This window comes from Natrix helvetica (assembly GCF_964273705.1).
Source record: "Natrix helvetica genome assembly, chromosome: 4".
NCBI classification, from domain to species: Eukaryota; Metazoa; Chordata; class Lepidosauria; order Squamata; family Natricidae; genus Natrix; species Natrix helvetica.
This window is the reverse complement of record NC_138550.1, coordinates 33,229,951-33,245,675: the sequence shown is the minus strand read 5'-3', so window position 1 is coordinate 33,245,675 and position 15,725 is coordinate 33,229,951. Positions and strand designations below refer to the sequence as shown.

General features: G+C 35.2%; 2 protein-coding genes across 4 annotated transcripts in view; one reads left to right on the top strand and one right to left on the bottom strand.

The window, feature by feature from the left end:
• TBC1D23 (TBC1 domain family member 23) overlaps positions 1–13,505 on the bottom strand; it is a 32,311-nt gene extending 18,806 nt beyond the window's left edge. For both annotated transcript variants that reach the window (XM_081952729.1, XM_081952730.1), the window contains exons 1-9: positions 13,433–13,505; positions 13,064–13,157; positions 12,221–12,439; positions 5,987–6,098; positions 4,656–4,761; positions 2,881–3,085; positions 2,499–2,622; positions 671–795; positions 534–580 (exon numbers count right to left, since the gene is read on the bottom strand). In XM_081952729.1, coding sequence (XP_081808855.1) covers positions 534–580; positions 671–795; positions 2,499–2,622; positions 2,881–3,085; positions 4,656–4,761; positions 5,987–6,098; positions 12,221–12,258 — 757 coding nt within the window. In that variant the 5' untranslated portion in view covers positions 12,259–12,439; positions 13,064–13,157; positions 13,433–13,505. The remainder of the gene's footprint in view (positions 1–533; positions 581–670; positions 796–2,498; positions 2,623–2,880; positions 3,086–4,655; positions 4,762–5,986; positions 6,099–12,220; positions 12,440–13,063; positions 13,158–13,432) is intronic.
• A 72-nt stretch (positions 13,506–13,577) lies between these two features.
• CMSS1 (cms1 ribosomal small subunit homolog) overlaps positions 13,578–15,725 on the top strand; it is a 169,527-nt gene continuing 167,379 nt past the window's right edge. Inside the window, exon 1 of one of the 2 annotated variants that reach the window (XR_014175306.1) lies at positions 13,578–14,028. Coding sequence is in view for 1 of the 2 variants with exons in the window: in XM_081952080.1 (XP_081808206.1) it covers positions 13,971–14,028 (58 nt within the window). In the remaining variant the exon portion in view is untranslated. The remainder of the gene's footprint in view (positions 14,029–15,725) is intronic. The other variant, XM_081952080.1, reaches the window with a different exon arrangement.

Below are 15,725 nucleotides of genomic sequence, written 5' to 3'. Positions count from 1 at the left end.
GTTCAAGATGGAATATATGAGAAAGAGAAAGGAACATACTAAATGCTTGATGTGCGAGCATGTATACATGTTAGGATTCAATGGGCTTGCATTTTTTGCAGTAGCTCCACAGTATATAATTGTGTATTTCCCCAAAAGAACCATAGATTTGAGATAAAGAAGTCCAGCATATAATAACTGAATGGACAGATAACAAAAATGTAAATCATAGAACAGCTAACTGGAAAGAATTCAGGAAAAAAAGCAGAGCAAGACAAAAACAAAAGCATTTGTAATGTGAAAAAGGGACTTTTAAAATGTAACAATATTTTGTAATCATTTTGTAGAAAAGTCTACGGTACACCAGTCAGTAGACAAAACAGTCCTGCATTAAACCACCTTTTATTTTTGGGTCTGCATTAGTTCAATGTGAGCTACAGTAATTTTGTATAGACCTATTTTTTTAAATATGAAAATGTAGTCTTCCACATATCAGTAGAACTTCACTGTATTACTTTGCCTGAATAGCATTACATTAAAGCTGAACAACTTACTCATAACATCTTCTCTATTATCAGATTCTGGTGCCAGGATCAATTCCCTGTAAAGGCAAACGGAGAAACATAAAGCAGGTGTAAAAAAAAGAAAGAATCAAGAGTAGCAGCTAAGTAATTTGCTGTCCTATACTTACTTAGCATTAACAAGAATGATAAGCATTAGAAAATAAATGAAGAACGGATCTGCTAGCTGAAAATATCCATCCCATATTGTTTGGGTGACTTCATCTGTGCAGTAACTTGAAAATAGGGACCCAAGCTGAAAAGTAGATGAAAAAGAAACTGAAGCAGATTTTAGTAATATAATAAAACAAATATTAAATTTGTTTCATGAATTCCAATCTTGAACACATATCTACAAATAAGATGATGTGATTGCCATGAAGCCGCCAAAAAAGTTTAAGTGTACAATTTCAGTTTGCAATATCAGAAAGGGGGATTGCCAAAATTATCACAGCACATACTTCAAACTTTAATCGTGCTTTTGTTAAACAACAGTGTTACATTTTCCTACAAACACAGGCTATTAATTAATACTTAAAGTTTAAAGAACTATAAGAAGTTCTAAGAACTGCTCTCAAAAACCCGAGAGCAAGAGAATATGCTGAAACTTTTAATTGTAAATTTAAAACATGGTATTATTTATGATCCAGAATAACAAAACAATTTAATTTTATTTCTTGAAACTGCTGGCTGAGAAACAGACCTCATATATGCATGATCATATGCATTTTGGTTTTAATAGAAGTAAATAGAGATATAAAGATAGATTCAATTCAAAGTAGTACATTTACAAATAGAATATTTTTGAAAATAGAAAACATGGAAGAGCTTTATACATGTATTTACAACGGATTAACTATTTCTTTAATGCTCATATAAAGAGATTAAGCCATAGGAACATTTTAAAAATAAATTCTGATTAAATGTAAGTAATTTTTTTAAATCCAAAAAAGTAGACATTGATTTTATGTGAAATATAAGTAATTAGTCTTTATTAAATCTGATATTATAACATATGAAAATTAAATATACTTCTTTATGAAACACTTTTATAAAGTGTTTTACAATCACTGAGTTTAACCAGTTCTATTGGACATTACATAAAGATTCTGAAGTATCCACCTATTAGAACAAAGCAACTTTCATATTAATGTGTCCTTCTTTGTAGGATAACTTTGTTGTCCGTTTAGCTGGCCTGGCCCATTTATAGTTTTATTCTACCTCCTGGCAGATATTTTAATTGGGTATTTTTAGGGTATTTAAATATTGCTTTTAACTACTTTACTGCAGATATGTACAGTTTCTTATTGCCTCCTCTTTGTGTTTGTATTTTCTATTTATTGATGTGTTTTTATTTGACTGTACACCGCCCCGAGTCCCTTTGGGGAGAGGGGGCGGTATAAAAATCTAAATAAAAGTAAAGTAAGTAAAGTTGTGATTTTTATTGTTTTTAAACAATGATTAAATATGTGCGTATGTGTGTTTTCTTACAAGGCTAATACTAGATTAATAGATAGATCATAAAATATTCTTTAGGAACCATGGTATAATAGCATGCCAAAATGTGCAACAAAAATAAAACCCTATATCCTTTAATTCTTGAGAGAAATTACCATTGTTAATAAGACATTCTTGCTTGTCTGTTATGGGCAATAGAAAATAATTTCTGATCAATGGAAAGACCTCTTATGAACAAGTGAATTCACTGTAAGAATTTAACACCAGAAACCAGAATTTTATAACATCCTATCTATAGCTGCTACAAAAATTTGTGCGAAAATGCATTCTTTTTGTTTAGGACTTGTTACCAAGTATGTGAAATTTTCTGTTACAGAACTTCACTTTTCATTATTTATTTTATTTATTTATTTATTTTATTGAACTTATTAGTCGCCCCCTCTCCCCACAGGGACTCGGGGCGACGTACAGAGCAATGTTTTCCTACTTTCACTTTATTACCCAGTTGAGTGCATACGAGTCCGGTGTCATCTTTTTTGTGTCCAGAAATGAGCATAGTTCTGGTTCATGATACTGGAGGAGCAGCCTAAAGAGATGAAATGGTCTCCCCTTCAGAAAACAGTCCCTAAAAGAAAGCAATCACAGAGGCAGATATAATAAAATGATGGTATATTTTTTTAAAAAAAAACCATATGAATGATTTTCATAAAGATTTGACAAACAAAAGATCAGAAGAATTATAGCTTCATAGGCTCGTGATTTTAAAAAAATCCAAATAAGAAATGCCACCTTGAGAAAAAAAGGAAGGACAATAAAGGGGTAAGGTAATATCCATAAAATAAAAATTAAGATTAAATGTAATGCTCATAAATGATTTATTTACCTTGGAATGTATTTATTCATGATAGCATAGAAGCAGTTGTACAAGTCACTTCGTGAAAGTCGAAGATGAACCAAAGGTTTAAGGAGATAGGACCAGCTAAGGCTAGAACTGTATTTAACATTACGAGATTTACAATAAAATGTAATCACAGATTCAATATCCAAACATAATAATGACTTTTCCTCCTCTGGTATTGACAGCTGATCTAAAAAGAAATAGTGCATAAGTTATGTGTTATATACCATGTGCATTCCTTGATTGTATTAGCTCGAGACCTTAGTCATTTCCCGAAACTGGCAAATGATAAAGAGATACGGTAATAAAACAACAAAAACAAGTTATGAACAGTTCACTGTTTTTTTTTTATAGAAAGAAAAACACCTAGTACCAAAGGATATAAAAAAACTTTCCATGGATGGGGTCTCAAGAGCAAAGTAAGCTTTCTTAGCAACTCTTGCTTACTGAGTATCAACAGTAGTGAAAATTGTTTCGTAAACAATACCTGAATAATAGCTTCATAGGATCTGTCTGGGGAGAAAGAGACCTAAATGGAATCCCAGGAAGACACAGTGGCTGCAAACTGAGAAGCTAGCTATTTCTAGCTCATCTTTGACTCTTGATGGGGTTGTACTCTACCAGATAGAGCTGGTTCATAATCTGGAGAGTCTCTGGACTTATAGTTTCTGCTGGAACAGCAGGTCAAGTCTGTGGTCAGAGATCCTTTTGCTCAATTATATCCTGTACACCAGTTGTGACAGGACATTTCTAGAAAAGGACATTTCACTTTCATCCCTTGGGTGTTTACTACCTTTTGGTTGGAGTATTGCCCTTTGATCCACTTGGGCTGGCCCTGAAGACCAGAATCTTTGGTTTGCTCAACATATAGAGGCCCAAACAATTATGGGAAATAATTCACTAATGAAGGTGTGTGGCTATCAGTTAGCTTCCAGTTGCAATTCAAAGTTATCATTTTAATATCATTTTAAAGTCCTACATAGTTTAACAGCTGGACATCTACAAGGCCATCTTCTTTGAGATGAATCTGCCTGTCAGGTTGCATCTAATATAGAAGGGTTGCTAAAGATCCTAAATCTGAAAGAATGCCATTTATAGAGACTCCATGCTTGTATTCTCTCAATGACAGCCTCATACCTCTAAGAACAGCATACCCTAAAATATTTGGACCATCCCTCCCTATTCAATTTTTACGACTTATTTTTAAAGAAAAAAAAATAAAGCAATGATTGAAGATTCTGTTACTCAAATGGTGATATATCAGATTCTCTGTTATTGACTTTTTATACTTCTGTTTTGTATTGTTACATATACATTGTCAAAAAAGAAGAGCCATGTAACATTAAATAAATATAGTGTCTCTGTGTCACATTTCCAGTAAACCTAACACATGTATTTGAATTTCAGACATCTTAGGGATTGGATTAAAACATAATTGTTATGAAAAGAATAAATAGCTTGTTTCCCTGAAAATAAGGCTTCCCCGGATAATAAGCCCAATCGGGCTTTTGAGCACAAGCGCTAAAATAAGCCCTCTCCCAAAAATAAGCCCTCCCCGAAAATAATGCAACACAGCAGCAGCCATGAGGTGACCACGCTCGCCCCCTCCTGCACCTCAAAAATAATAAGACCTCCCCAAAAATAAGGCCAAGCGCTTATTTCGGGGGTCAAAAGAAAATAAGACCCTGTCTTATTTTCGGGGAAACACAGTATTATAGATGGCTTTCAGCTTAACAATCAAAGTATTATTTCAGACTCACCAACTAGCTCTTGACAATCTTTGTGAATGAGTGATTGTTCTGGCAGATCTAAACAACCGTCCCAAGATGCTAAACTGTCTCCTTTCCCTACAACATTTAATGCAATCTAAAATAAATATAAAAGAAGCAAGGAAGAAATATTACGTATGCAATGAAGATATGATTCTTAAACCAACTTTTAAAAGAAGTATTCAAAGAGATATTGTTTCAAGCATAATGAAATCATTGACTACTAGCTCTTTATAATGAACGATGCAGCCTTCATCATTCTTGACCAATCTACATTTAATTATATGTAAGAATTGTTGATCAAACTGAATGTATGCATTCAAGTAATGTGTGACAAAGAACTATAAACACTCTTTAATGCACTCATTTCAAGTGTATTATATTTCCTATAGTGTTCTTTATTTATTATTGAAGTAAACTATTACCTGTTGAGTTTAAAGAGAAACTGAAGGTATAACTGAATAAATGTAACAGTATTTCAGCACTCATTTAAAAGAAAAACTATTTCAGAAAGCATGTGCTAGGACTGGAAATATACTGTAATGGAAAAGACTGTCATTAAACCATTTCCCCAAAATTATTTTTGTATTTGAAATTAAACCCCAACGATATTTTTCCCTGTGAATCAAGATCTTTTTACTGACGTTGCAAAAATAACTGACAGAGTTTGCTATATGGATCAAGAAACATTCAATAAAGAAAAATCAAAGAAACAAAGACTTTCTTTCCAAACCTCTTCTCTAAAGCCAGTTCCATTCTCAGAAATGGATGTCCCTTTAAAATGACAGTTGAATTAGCACATGTATGTTTTATTTATGCAATGCATAATTTGACTCTAAAAAAGGAAGACGTTCTTGTTGAATTTGCATTCAAAATTATTTCCTTGAATCATAGATGGCAATTGCAAAGTTAATTGAGTAGATATTTTTGATACAATCAATATAGACAATTTATAGGTAAGTTGAAGTATAGTTGTTACAATTATTGTTAGATTTATATGTCCTATCCTTCCACAGCCTACATAGCATTCTCTCATCCTATGTTTTTCCATTACAACAATCTTGTGAGGTAACTCAGCTGACTGCAGAGACTAGCCCAACTCAGCTGACAGCTGAGACTAGTTTCAGATTCCATGGCCATGGGTAGGTTTCAATTTTCATTTTTCTGCTCAAATATCCTAATTGCTATATCATGTATCACTGATATGCTAATATTTGTCATTTAAAAAAGAAACAAAATGACCCAACAGGTAGTTCCTATCTTTTCTGAACTACATAACTCAGAAAAAAGTATCATTTTCCCAATATGTAAGAAAAGTTTACCTTCCAAACTTTGGCTCTTAGGTGTTCAGGCAGAAGTCTTCCTTGGACTATGTTCCTAACTGTTTCAAGATCACAGCCTCCTTCTTCCAGAGCTTCTGCAAGGTCATTTTCCCTACAAAAGTTGAGTAAGATTGTATGGCGTTTTAAGGAAACGGTGGTTTCAACTTTTGAAATATGTCATCTCTTAGTACCAACCTTAATGCACATTTTGAAGCATAAATGATTAAGATGAATCTCATTTGACACAAAGACATTTTTTTTTGGTTTAAACTTATATCAATAAGTGATTTAACTTCAGTGGATATTACTTCTAAAGAAGCATGCAGGTTTTTACATCTAAAAGTAATTCCATAGAGCTATTAACTTAGTTTTTTTTAAAAAAAACAAATGAAGCTCTTAATAAAAGTTTAAAATATGCACTCTGTTAGAGAGAAGTTCCCTGAGGATGGGCTCCACTACGAGTCCAAAAGCTTGGAAGACTAAACCTCTGATCCTGGTAACTGACCCCGATTGGATCCAGCAACATTATCCTGGGACACTATATTTGCCTTCATTTATAAAAGTTAAAAAGATATGCCTTGAAAATGGTGTCACAAGACTGCTGGGTGCAATTCAAGATCTTGATAGTATTCTCACAAGTTCTTCATGACCTGGATGTTTATGGGACAAGCTCCCCTCAACTTTTTCTTCCCATTCAATAAGATCTGACAAGATTGGCATTCTGAGTCCCATTTCTTAAATTATTGTCTCCAATGGGAGCTTGAATTTGTGCCATTTCTCTTCATACTGTCAGTCCTTTTAAGCAGACCCGATCAGGAAGCAGCACAAAGATTAAAGGATTATAGGAATGCAATTTGTTTTAGACACAATAACATATTTTAAAAGTCTACTCCTACCGCATCTTAAATCAAAGAAAATAAAGTTGGGCTATTTCAAGTTTCTTTTTGTCATTCTTCCCAGGATGGATATAATATTTTGTTTCTCTTTCCCTTACTTGTTCCTGCATACTTTCTTCAAGGTTCTTCAAGCAAATTTTCCCTGTCTCTTGGCTTGCATGGCCCCAACCTGCTAGCCTTCAAGAAGAAACTTAAGACCTGTCTATTACACCTGTCTTCCAGTAGACTCCAAGCTAGTTTTATGTGTGGTCTCACTAAGCACCAGCAATGGTGTAATGAATCTGATTAGATTAACCACCCAGCTTCTTTGTTTTTTTAATGTTTGTTTTCTTTTTAAAAAACATTTTTTTATTATATCATAGAATAAAATACAAAAATATGAAAGCAAATAATAGGACACAATGAGGAGGAAAAGATGAAAGAAAAGTGAGGAGGGGAGGAAGAACAGAAAAGCGTTGACTTATGACTCTCTTGCAGTAGAATAAAGCATTAACACTGAATCTCAATTTTTTACTTTTCCAAAAGTAAAAATCCATATTATTTTGTTTTCAATAATTTAATAAAACTGCTTTAACCCTTCATAAACCACACAGGTTATTAAACAAGTAAGTAGCCTTAAAAATCTTATTACTCAAAAGATGTTTTTGATCATTTAATTTTCCACACATCTATATCCAGAGGATCACATGCTATAATACCTGTACTGTACTGGTAATACTTCTATTTGCAACTTTGGGTTTTTACAACGCCCAGAATGGTTTTATGTACTGTGTGTTAAATGTAATTAAAACTGACACTTACAATTTTAATTCTAAAAAAAAGTAAAGAAATACTGCTGCCAGGTAATTGAACATTAATTTATGATTAAGATAAAAACATGGGATAAATACATTCAGAGAAGACTATAGTTTACCTGCCTTTTAAATCAAGCTGCACTGTATGTATTACTATTGATTGGGCCAAAATATATTATATTTTTCAACTGTTCTTTACTAATGTCACTAAAATGACTACTTTGTTTAGGACAATTCACTAGCAAACCTCAGCAGCATTAGAAATTAAATTAAAATCAACAGGTTATATAGTCAATAGTTGTGTCCTGCTTCTGGAATATACACTTCCTCTATTCTACTCTGCTCCAACAAACAGCCACTCAAATCTGCTCAAAATTGCTGATGGACATTCTGGGATAGGGGACAAAGTAGGGAACAACAAGAAGTTCAATGGCATAGGTGGAAACAAATTTAAGAATCTCAGAATTAAAAGTATTGTAATGAAATTGACATGTACAGTTCTCTAATGTATATCTAAGAGAATGTAGTCCACAGTTATAAAGTGATTCAGATTTAAAGGGGAAAAGGTGATTCAAAGCACAAATTTGTCAAGGTACATATTGTACATGCTGATAACACCTTAAATCATACATATTATTTTCTAACTTTGCACAGCTGAGTTATGGGAGGCTGAATAGAGAAGCAGCTTCTTTATTTGGAGGAAAGTAACATACAGGTAGTTCTTAACTTATGGCCATGCATTTAATGACCTTTAAAGTGATGATAATCCTGAAAAAAGTTACTCCACTGGTCGTTGCACTTACAACCACTGCAACATTCCTGCACTCTTATTATCAAAAATTGATGTTTGGCAACTGGCATATATTTTTGACAATTGCAGCATCCTCATCTGGCTCCACTCTAGGGTCATATTTGTGACTCTTTCTGAGAAACAGTCAACGGTAGAAGTTGAGTTTGATTAATGAGCATGAGTTGTTTAAAGATGATGATAAATAAGGCTATAAATCTGATGCAACTCACTCAATCACATCATTTAGCAATCCAAGTTCTGGTCATAAACTGAGGACTACCTGTATAGCCTTTCAACTATCTTTTCTCAAGGTTAAAAGAATCAAGCTCTTTCATAATTTCTTTACTGGCATTACATTCAGGGAAAATGAATATTTATTTATTTATTGCTGGAATATTACTCAAATTATTGATTGCAAAACAAGATAATTCATATTCAAAAAATTGTAGGAACTGTAGTAAGGTTGAGTTGTCATAAAGTTTATTCAGCAAAATGTACAATGTATCAAATCTTAAATATTTAGCTAGCTGTTTTATCTTATATTCCTACAAAGTTTACGGTACTGGATCTGTAACAGATAACAGTATATTTATGTTTTTTATTGGAAATTACAAATAATTTCTTCTTTAGAAAAATGATAAATTAAGCTATGAAAACACTTGTCAATATAAAAAATACCTTTGTATTTCAAAAGAAGTTTGATAAAGAATAATTTAATCTAGAAACCAGCTATGGATGAAAATTCAACATGTGGACTTGACGCACTTACAGATTTTGGTTTTCTCATAACATAATAATTCTAAGTTATTAAAATGAATCACAAAAATTCTAATAAGGAGAGATTTTCATAAAGTAGAAACTCATAATAATTGTTAATTATGATGAATAATCCTTATCGTTTGATGCAATGCAAAGTATTGATTTGCTTTTAATAATAGTTAAAATTATTATGTTTATACATGGTACTAATCTAATGTTATTTTAAAAAAGCTTATGTCTTTTTTTATTTCTTTTTAACTCTTTGTCTCCTCAATTGTGCTTTAAATATCTGTTAAAATAAAACAGTAAAAGATTATTTCTTGTCACTGAGCTTAATTTCTAATCAAATGATTATCTTTCTTGTCCTTCTGTCAACCTGCTTTGTCTAAATCCTAGTATAATGTGTGAACCTAGACATATCTTGATATGTACGTTTTATCCAACAATATCTAAATATCTGAGTCATATGTAATGCTCATAAAAATGGGAAATGTCATTTAGTTATAATTATTATTGTAAAATATTTATTTGGTTTTACCTCCCTGAAACAAATTAGATTTCATTCACAAATTGATAAAAAAGCACTATGTAGAATTAAAATATGAACTTATAAGAAATAATGTATGAGTAATCAAAGAGAAATAATTCTAGAAAGATTATTAAGACTGGAGTTTGATCTCCAATGACTTTCCGTTTAGTACTTCCAGCATCATAGTGCCCTTTGATACTGCCTAGCAGCCTTTACTTATGTTCTAATAATTTCAAAAATGTCTACTCAGCATATTATACAGTACTTTGAGTTTCTTTGACTTTTCAGTCAATTACCTGATAAAAACTGTATTAACATGATCTAACCAATTCTGATTGTACTTAGCTTAGATACCGCCCATCTCACTCACACTCGTACTTAGGATTGTTAAGGTAGACCATCAAATGAATTTACTATCAAGTACTTCTCTGGCCACAAGACATACAGGAAATTCTGGCTAAAAGGCAGGGTTTAAAACTTCTTCCTGCCCTTTGGACGCCACCCTTTCAGTCACATGTACTGACTTCAGATGGGTGTGGTACAACACTTATTTTATTGTATATTCCACTGAAAGAACAAAAGGTTGCAAACTGTTATAGGATACAGAAACAGAAGAACACTGCATAACACATTTGCTTAAATTATACACTGTATGAGTCCAAGATACATACAATAACATAAAACAATGAGTGAACATATAAGAGTGAAAGAGTGGGTCATTTCACTCAACATATGGGACATAAAATCCACGGAAAACCAGAAAGGGCAGTGAAGCAGCAAGAGAAACTCAAACAATACTGAATGAATAAAAATAAAGTTCAGATTGCTCATATTACTCATGTCCACCTCAAGATTTGGGAGGACTGGTCTTTCCTCTTTTCATACAATGTACTTTAAATTTTTATTCTCTACTTGCTTAAACTGCTAGACATTTTTGGGGAAATGCTTACAAACTTAAATATGAGGTTTGATATAGCAAAGACATCAACAATCAATGGAAGCTAAAACTAAGAACCACTGTTATCTTCACTATCCAGCTTTTTGAGAATCAAAATAAAACACATTTAAGGATCCGATTATATATAGAAACTTTATATAAAAGTAGTAATAAAATTTACTTCAAGAAAATTCATTTTATCAAATAGAGGGGGCACTGGATAATCAGAAATGAAAATAACTGCTTTGCTGAGTAAGCTCTAAATTCAGAAAAACCAGTATGCTATTTCCTAGCCAAAAGTATTTGAATTCACAAGCAAACTCTGGAAATGATGGCACTTTGAATGATACCTATCCCTTGGTAATTAAGAGATCTAGCATGTCTTCTGGACATAGCATCTCATTCAGCAATCATTGACAGCTAAGTGGTTAAATTCTGGGAAATACAGGTAGCCCTCGAGTTACAACAGTTCATTTAGTGACAGCAACAACGGCACTTTAAAAAGTGACTTATGTCTGTTTTTCACAGTTACAACTGTTGCAGCATCCCAGTGGTCACATAATCAAAATTCGGACACTTGGCAACTGACTCATAATTATGACAGTTGCAGTATCCCAGGGTCATGGGATCACCACTCGCAACCTTTCTGACAAGCAAAGTCAATGGAGAAGCCAGATTCACTTAACATCCATGTCATTAATTTAACAACTGCGGCAAGAAAAGTCATAAAATGGGGGGAAATTCACTTTAAAAATTTCTCAGCAACAGAAATGTTAGGCTCGATTGTAGTTGTAGTAGTAGAACTATCTGTACAGATTCAGCCATGGAGATCAATGGGTGGAATAAGCCCAATATATATTATATAAGCTGATCTAAGCAAAACATGATTTTGAGAAGCTTTTTATTGCTCCTATTGTTAGAAGTCAGAAATGTTGCTGCTCTGTTTCAAATCATTAAACCATGCTACCTTACAAGCATATTGAAATAATCGATAAGAGTTAGAAGATTCTCTCAATCATCTTTTACTTGGAAAAAGTTTACATTTTATAAATACATTTATAAATGTATACTATACATTTATAGTAAATACTGCGATTCACTCAGTTTTCACCTGCCATATTCATCCATCAATTCTTGGTCCAGTTTTGGTGAGACAGACAATCCATTTGAACTATTTTGCAGTTCATCAAAAAAGACCCCAGCCTTAATGAGTGAACTTTAAGCTATTCCCCTTGCCCTTATCTTCATTTAGAGACAAGAACAAATGAATACATCAAATGAATCGGTCGTTCTGGACAGTCATGAGGATTTGCCCAGCAATCATGCTTTGCAGAGATCCAGACCCAGTAGAATCCATCAATATACTACGTTTTCTAAGAGTAAGTTCAAGTGGCATCAATCACAGCCACTTGGTGCAGGGTTGACTTCAAACAGGCTAACGAAGAGCCCGTTTTTGTGTGGAGCTTTGGCAGCGGAGAAGCCGCCAGTTCGCCCCTCTCAGTCTATTCCCCAGCGCCAGTTCAACTCACCAGCTACTCGGCGAAGACGCTGCCTCCCCTTCCGCCATAGCTGTTGACGTGCCCCTAGCCGTGCCGTAAAGCGCGCTCTAAATTTCCAAGGTTCTGCGCCGTTCACACCCCAAACTCATGCATGGCCGTCGTAAAAGCGCAACAGCTGCGATGACGCCAAACATATAGAACTATAACGTAAGATTCGCCCGCCTCGTTCTGCTTTTTCGAAGCGGGTTCCTGCGGGCGAAAGAGCTATCCGTAACTTTAGCTTCAGTCAGGGGTCAGAAAACGAACTTTTAAGAATATAAATATGCCCTGAAGATTCTGAGCTTATTTCTGAGTCCCTAAGGCATACGGTTTCAACTCGAAAGTCTAATTCAGAGGTCTTCAAACTTGGCAATTTTAAGACTTGTGGAAGCTCACAAGTCTTAAAGTTGTCAAGTTTGGAGATCCCCGAGTCTCTAACCGATTATATTGGAATCGGTTTTTTTTTCAAAAATGGAGACTGCATAATATTTTGTTATACATATCTCAGGTAAACATGTTTGGGGGCGAGAAGCTTTTTGAGGACTTTTACGGTTAGAAGTCAAAAATATTTGCTGGTCTTCTTCACATCACGAAGAGATAAACCAACAGACCCTCATCTGCTTCTGATAGATTAACAGATGAAGAGTTGGAAGGGGTCCTACAGGTCATCTAGTCCAACCCCCCCACCCCACCTCCCTCAAGATGGCAGAGGTGCTTGCCTGAGGAAATGATCAGTGGACTGGCTTGCCGCCCTTAATGAGGGCGCATTTACAGGCGTAATTCCCGATCGTCTGAAAATTAGACTGAACTGATATAGATCTCTCCGAAACTTACCACGCCTTTACGCTAACAATCGCACCATGCTCCAGCGGCATTGGTTTGAAAGTGTCATCAGATTCGTGTCATCTATTCCAGCACACAGCACAACCTGGCTCGAAATGTAAACACAAAGAGATCTTGACATTTCGCTGCAGGCAGTATGCTAAATCACGAACCCGGCGGCTAATTCTGAGCAAAAAAAATAATATAGCTGAGGTTCAGAACGGTAAACAAAATCACGACATTTAAGTAAGCAATCTGTTTTGCTTGAAACCCCTGAATACCAAACCAAACCCTTCCCGCTCCCCCCGCAACCTGCTAAGGGGTAGTTTATTTGCGGATGAGCCTACACTGCAACCCTGGTTAAAATATAGTTTGGTTTACCGTTGAGCCAGGCCATTCTATAACGGTTTTTTTTTTATGGCTTAGGGCAGGGCTCCCCAAACTTGGCAACTTTAAGACTTGTGGACTTCAACTCCCAGAATTCGCCAGCTATGCTTGCAGTCTTAAAGTTGCCAAGTTTGAAGATCTCTGGCTTAGGGTTTTGCGAGCAGAAACATCGGGGCGTCAACCGTAGTTGATGCTTGATCTCCTTTTGCAAAGGCTGCATCAGCGCAGCTGGGAGCTCCCGCAACCCGAGAGCAAATGTCCACCACGTGTTTCCTCAGAAGCAAGTCCGATTACATGGAGTAGTAATGGAAATGTCTTATTCTAGTCGTAGAGCAATGCAGTGTTTGCAACTCTGTGGATTTGCAGTGCCTTTCTCCTCCCCTTCCTGCTTCCATCCCAGGTCACTGCCTGCTGTGAGCCAAACGAAAGTAAACCTCCGCTTTGAAAGTCCTCCCTGCCCGACCCACTGGGCGGGATTCGGGCGTTCAAAGCGGCAGCCGGCAGCGGGCAGAGGTGGCGTGGGTTACACAGCATGGCAGACACGTTGGACGAGCCTTGGTGGGAGACACCTGGAGGAACTAAGGAACCAGGTACTGGGCTTTGGGAAAAGCGTGGACGTTTTGGGATGCTGCCTGGCTAATTTTATACAGACGGCTTCATCGGCTCAATATGTTTCCTAATATTATTTGATTGCTTATTTGTACCCTATGACTATCATTAAGTGTTGTAGTTTATAATTCTCGACGAATGTATCTTGTATTTTTATGTACACTGAGAGCATATGGACCAAAGACAAATTCCTTGTGTGTCCAATCACACTTGGCCAATAAAGAATTCTATTCTATTCTTTTCATATTTAACTGCAGTCTCTTCGCATTGCTCTGGGTATTTAGAAACGTCTCAGAAAGGAAGAGTCTGCAATCTGACTGACTACATATAACTATGTAATGGATATAAAATGTAATTATTGTAAGATCTAATCAGTATGTGGAAACGTTTATGCCAGAAATGTCGCACTATGTCCAATGTTTTTAATGTTTATCTAATAAAAAACATAATAATAATAATAATAATAATAATAATAATAATAATAATAATAATAATAATAATAATAATAATAATTTCTCCCCCTTGCAAAATAGGCCCACAATTATAAACTACACATCTCTTTGCAACTACTTGACTTGCCATCTATCTGCTGAATATAAAAAAATGTAGTTAACAGGCAATCCAATAATAAAGTTAAATTGCAAAACTTCAAAAAAAAAAAAAAGGGAAGAGTTGACATGCTCTTGCATGAAAACCAGCTTTCTTTTGTTCAATCAAAGACACTGAATTATCTTCTGTATATCAGAGAAAAGTACATAAGAAGTATTGAATGTGCCACTTTTGAGTTTGGTTCTTTAAATAGATTATAAAACTGATATGTGAATGAACAGATGCTATTTCTGTGATTCTACTGAAACAGATACAAGGGAACTCTCAAACCCCAGGCAGAGGCATTGGCCAAAGGATGCAGAATAACAATTATTGGAAGTAAATGGAAGGGGTGGAGGGGGGGTGAGTCTTGGGGGTTGGTCTGCTGTACTGGTTCATGGAGAAATGTTGGTACACTTTCTACAGACTGATTGGCTGCATTGAAATATCTGATTAACAGAATATGATTTCTGTTTAGATATTTATTTTATTAGTGGCACTTTGTTATAGCTTTCCTCCAGTTCAGTGTGATGTATCTTAGTCTTGTGCACACTCTTTTAATCTTACAAAATTTTCCGGTCAGTTACCATAGATGAGACCAAGCTGTGGATTTTAGTTACCTATTCTTGCTTTATGCTTTTGGGATATATATGTATGCATATGTGTATGCCTTATCTAAAGGGACACAGGAGCTCAGTGGCTAAGATGTTGAGCTTGTCGATCAGAATGGTCGGCAGTTCGGCGGTTCAAATCCCTAGTGCCGCGTAACGGAGTGAGTGTCCCAGCTTCTGCCAACCTAGCGATTCAAAAGCATGTAAAAATGCAAGTAGAAAAACAGGAACCACCTTTGGTGGGAAGGTAACAGCGTTCCGTGCGCCTTCAGTGTTTAGTCATGCCAGCCACATGACCATGGAGATGTCTTCAGGCTCTTCGGCCTTGAAACGGAGATGAACACTGCCCCCTAGAGTCAGGAATGACTAGCACATATGTGGAAGGGGAAACTTTACCTTTATCTTTATGCCTTATATGTGTATATTATAAACATTCATTGAGGATTTACAGTGTATCATGGTATATAACTTCTGGTCTC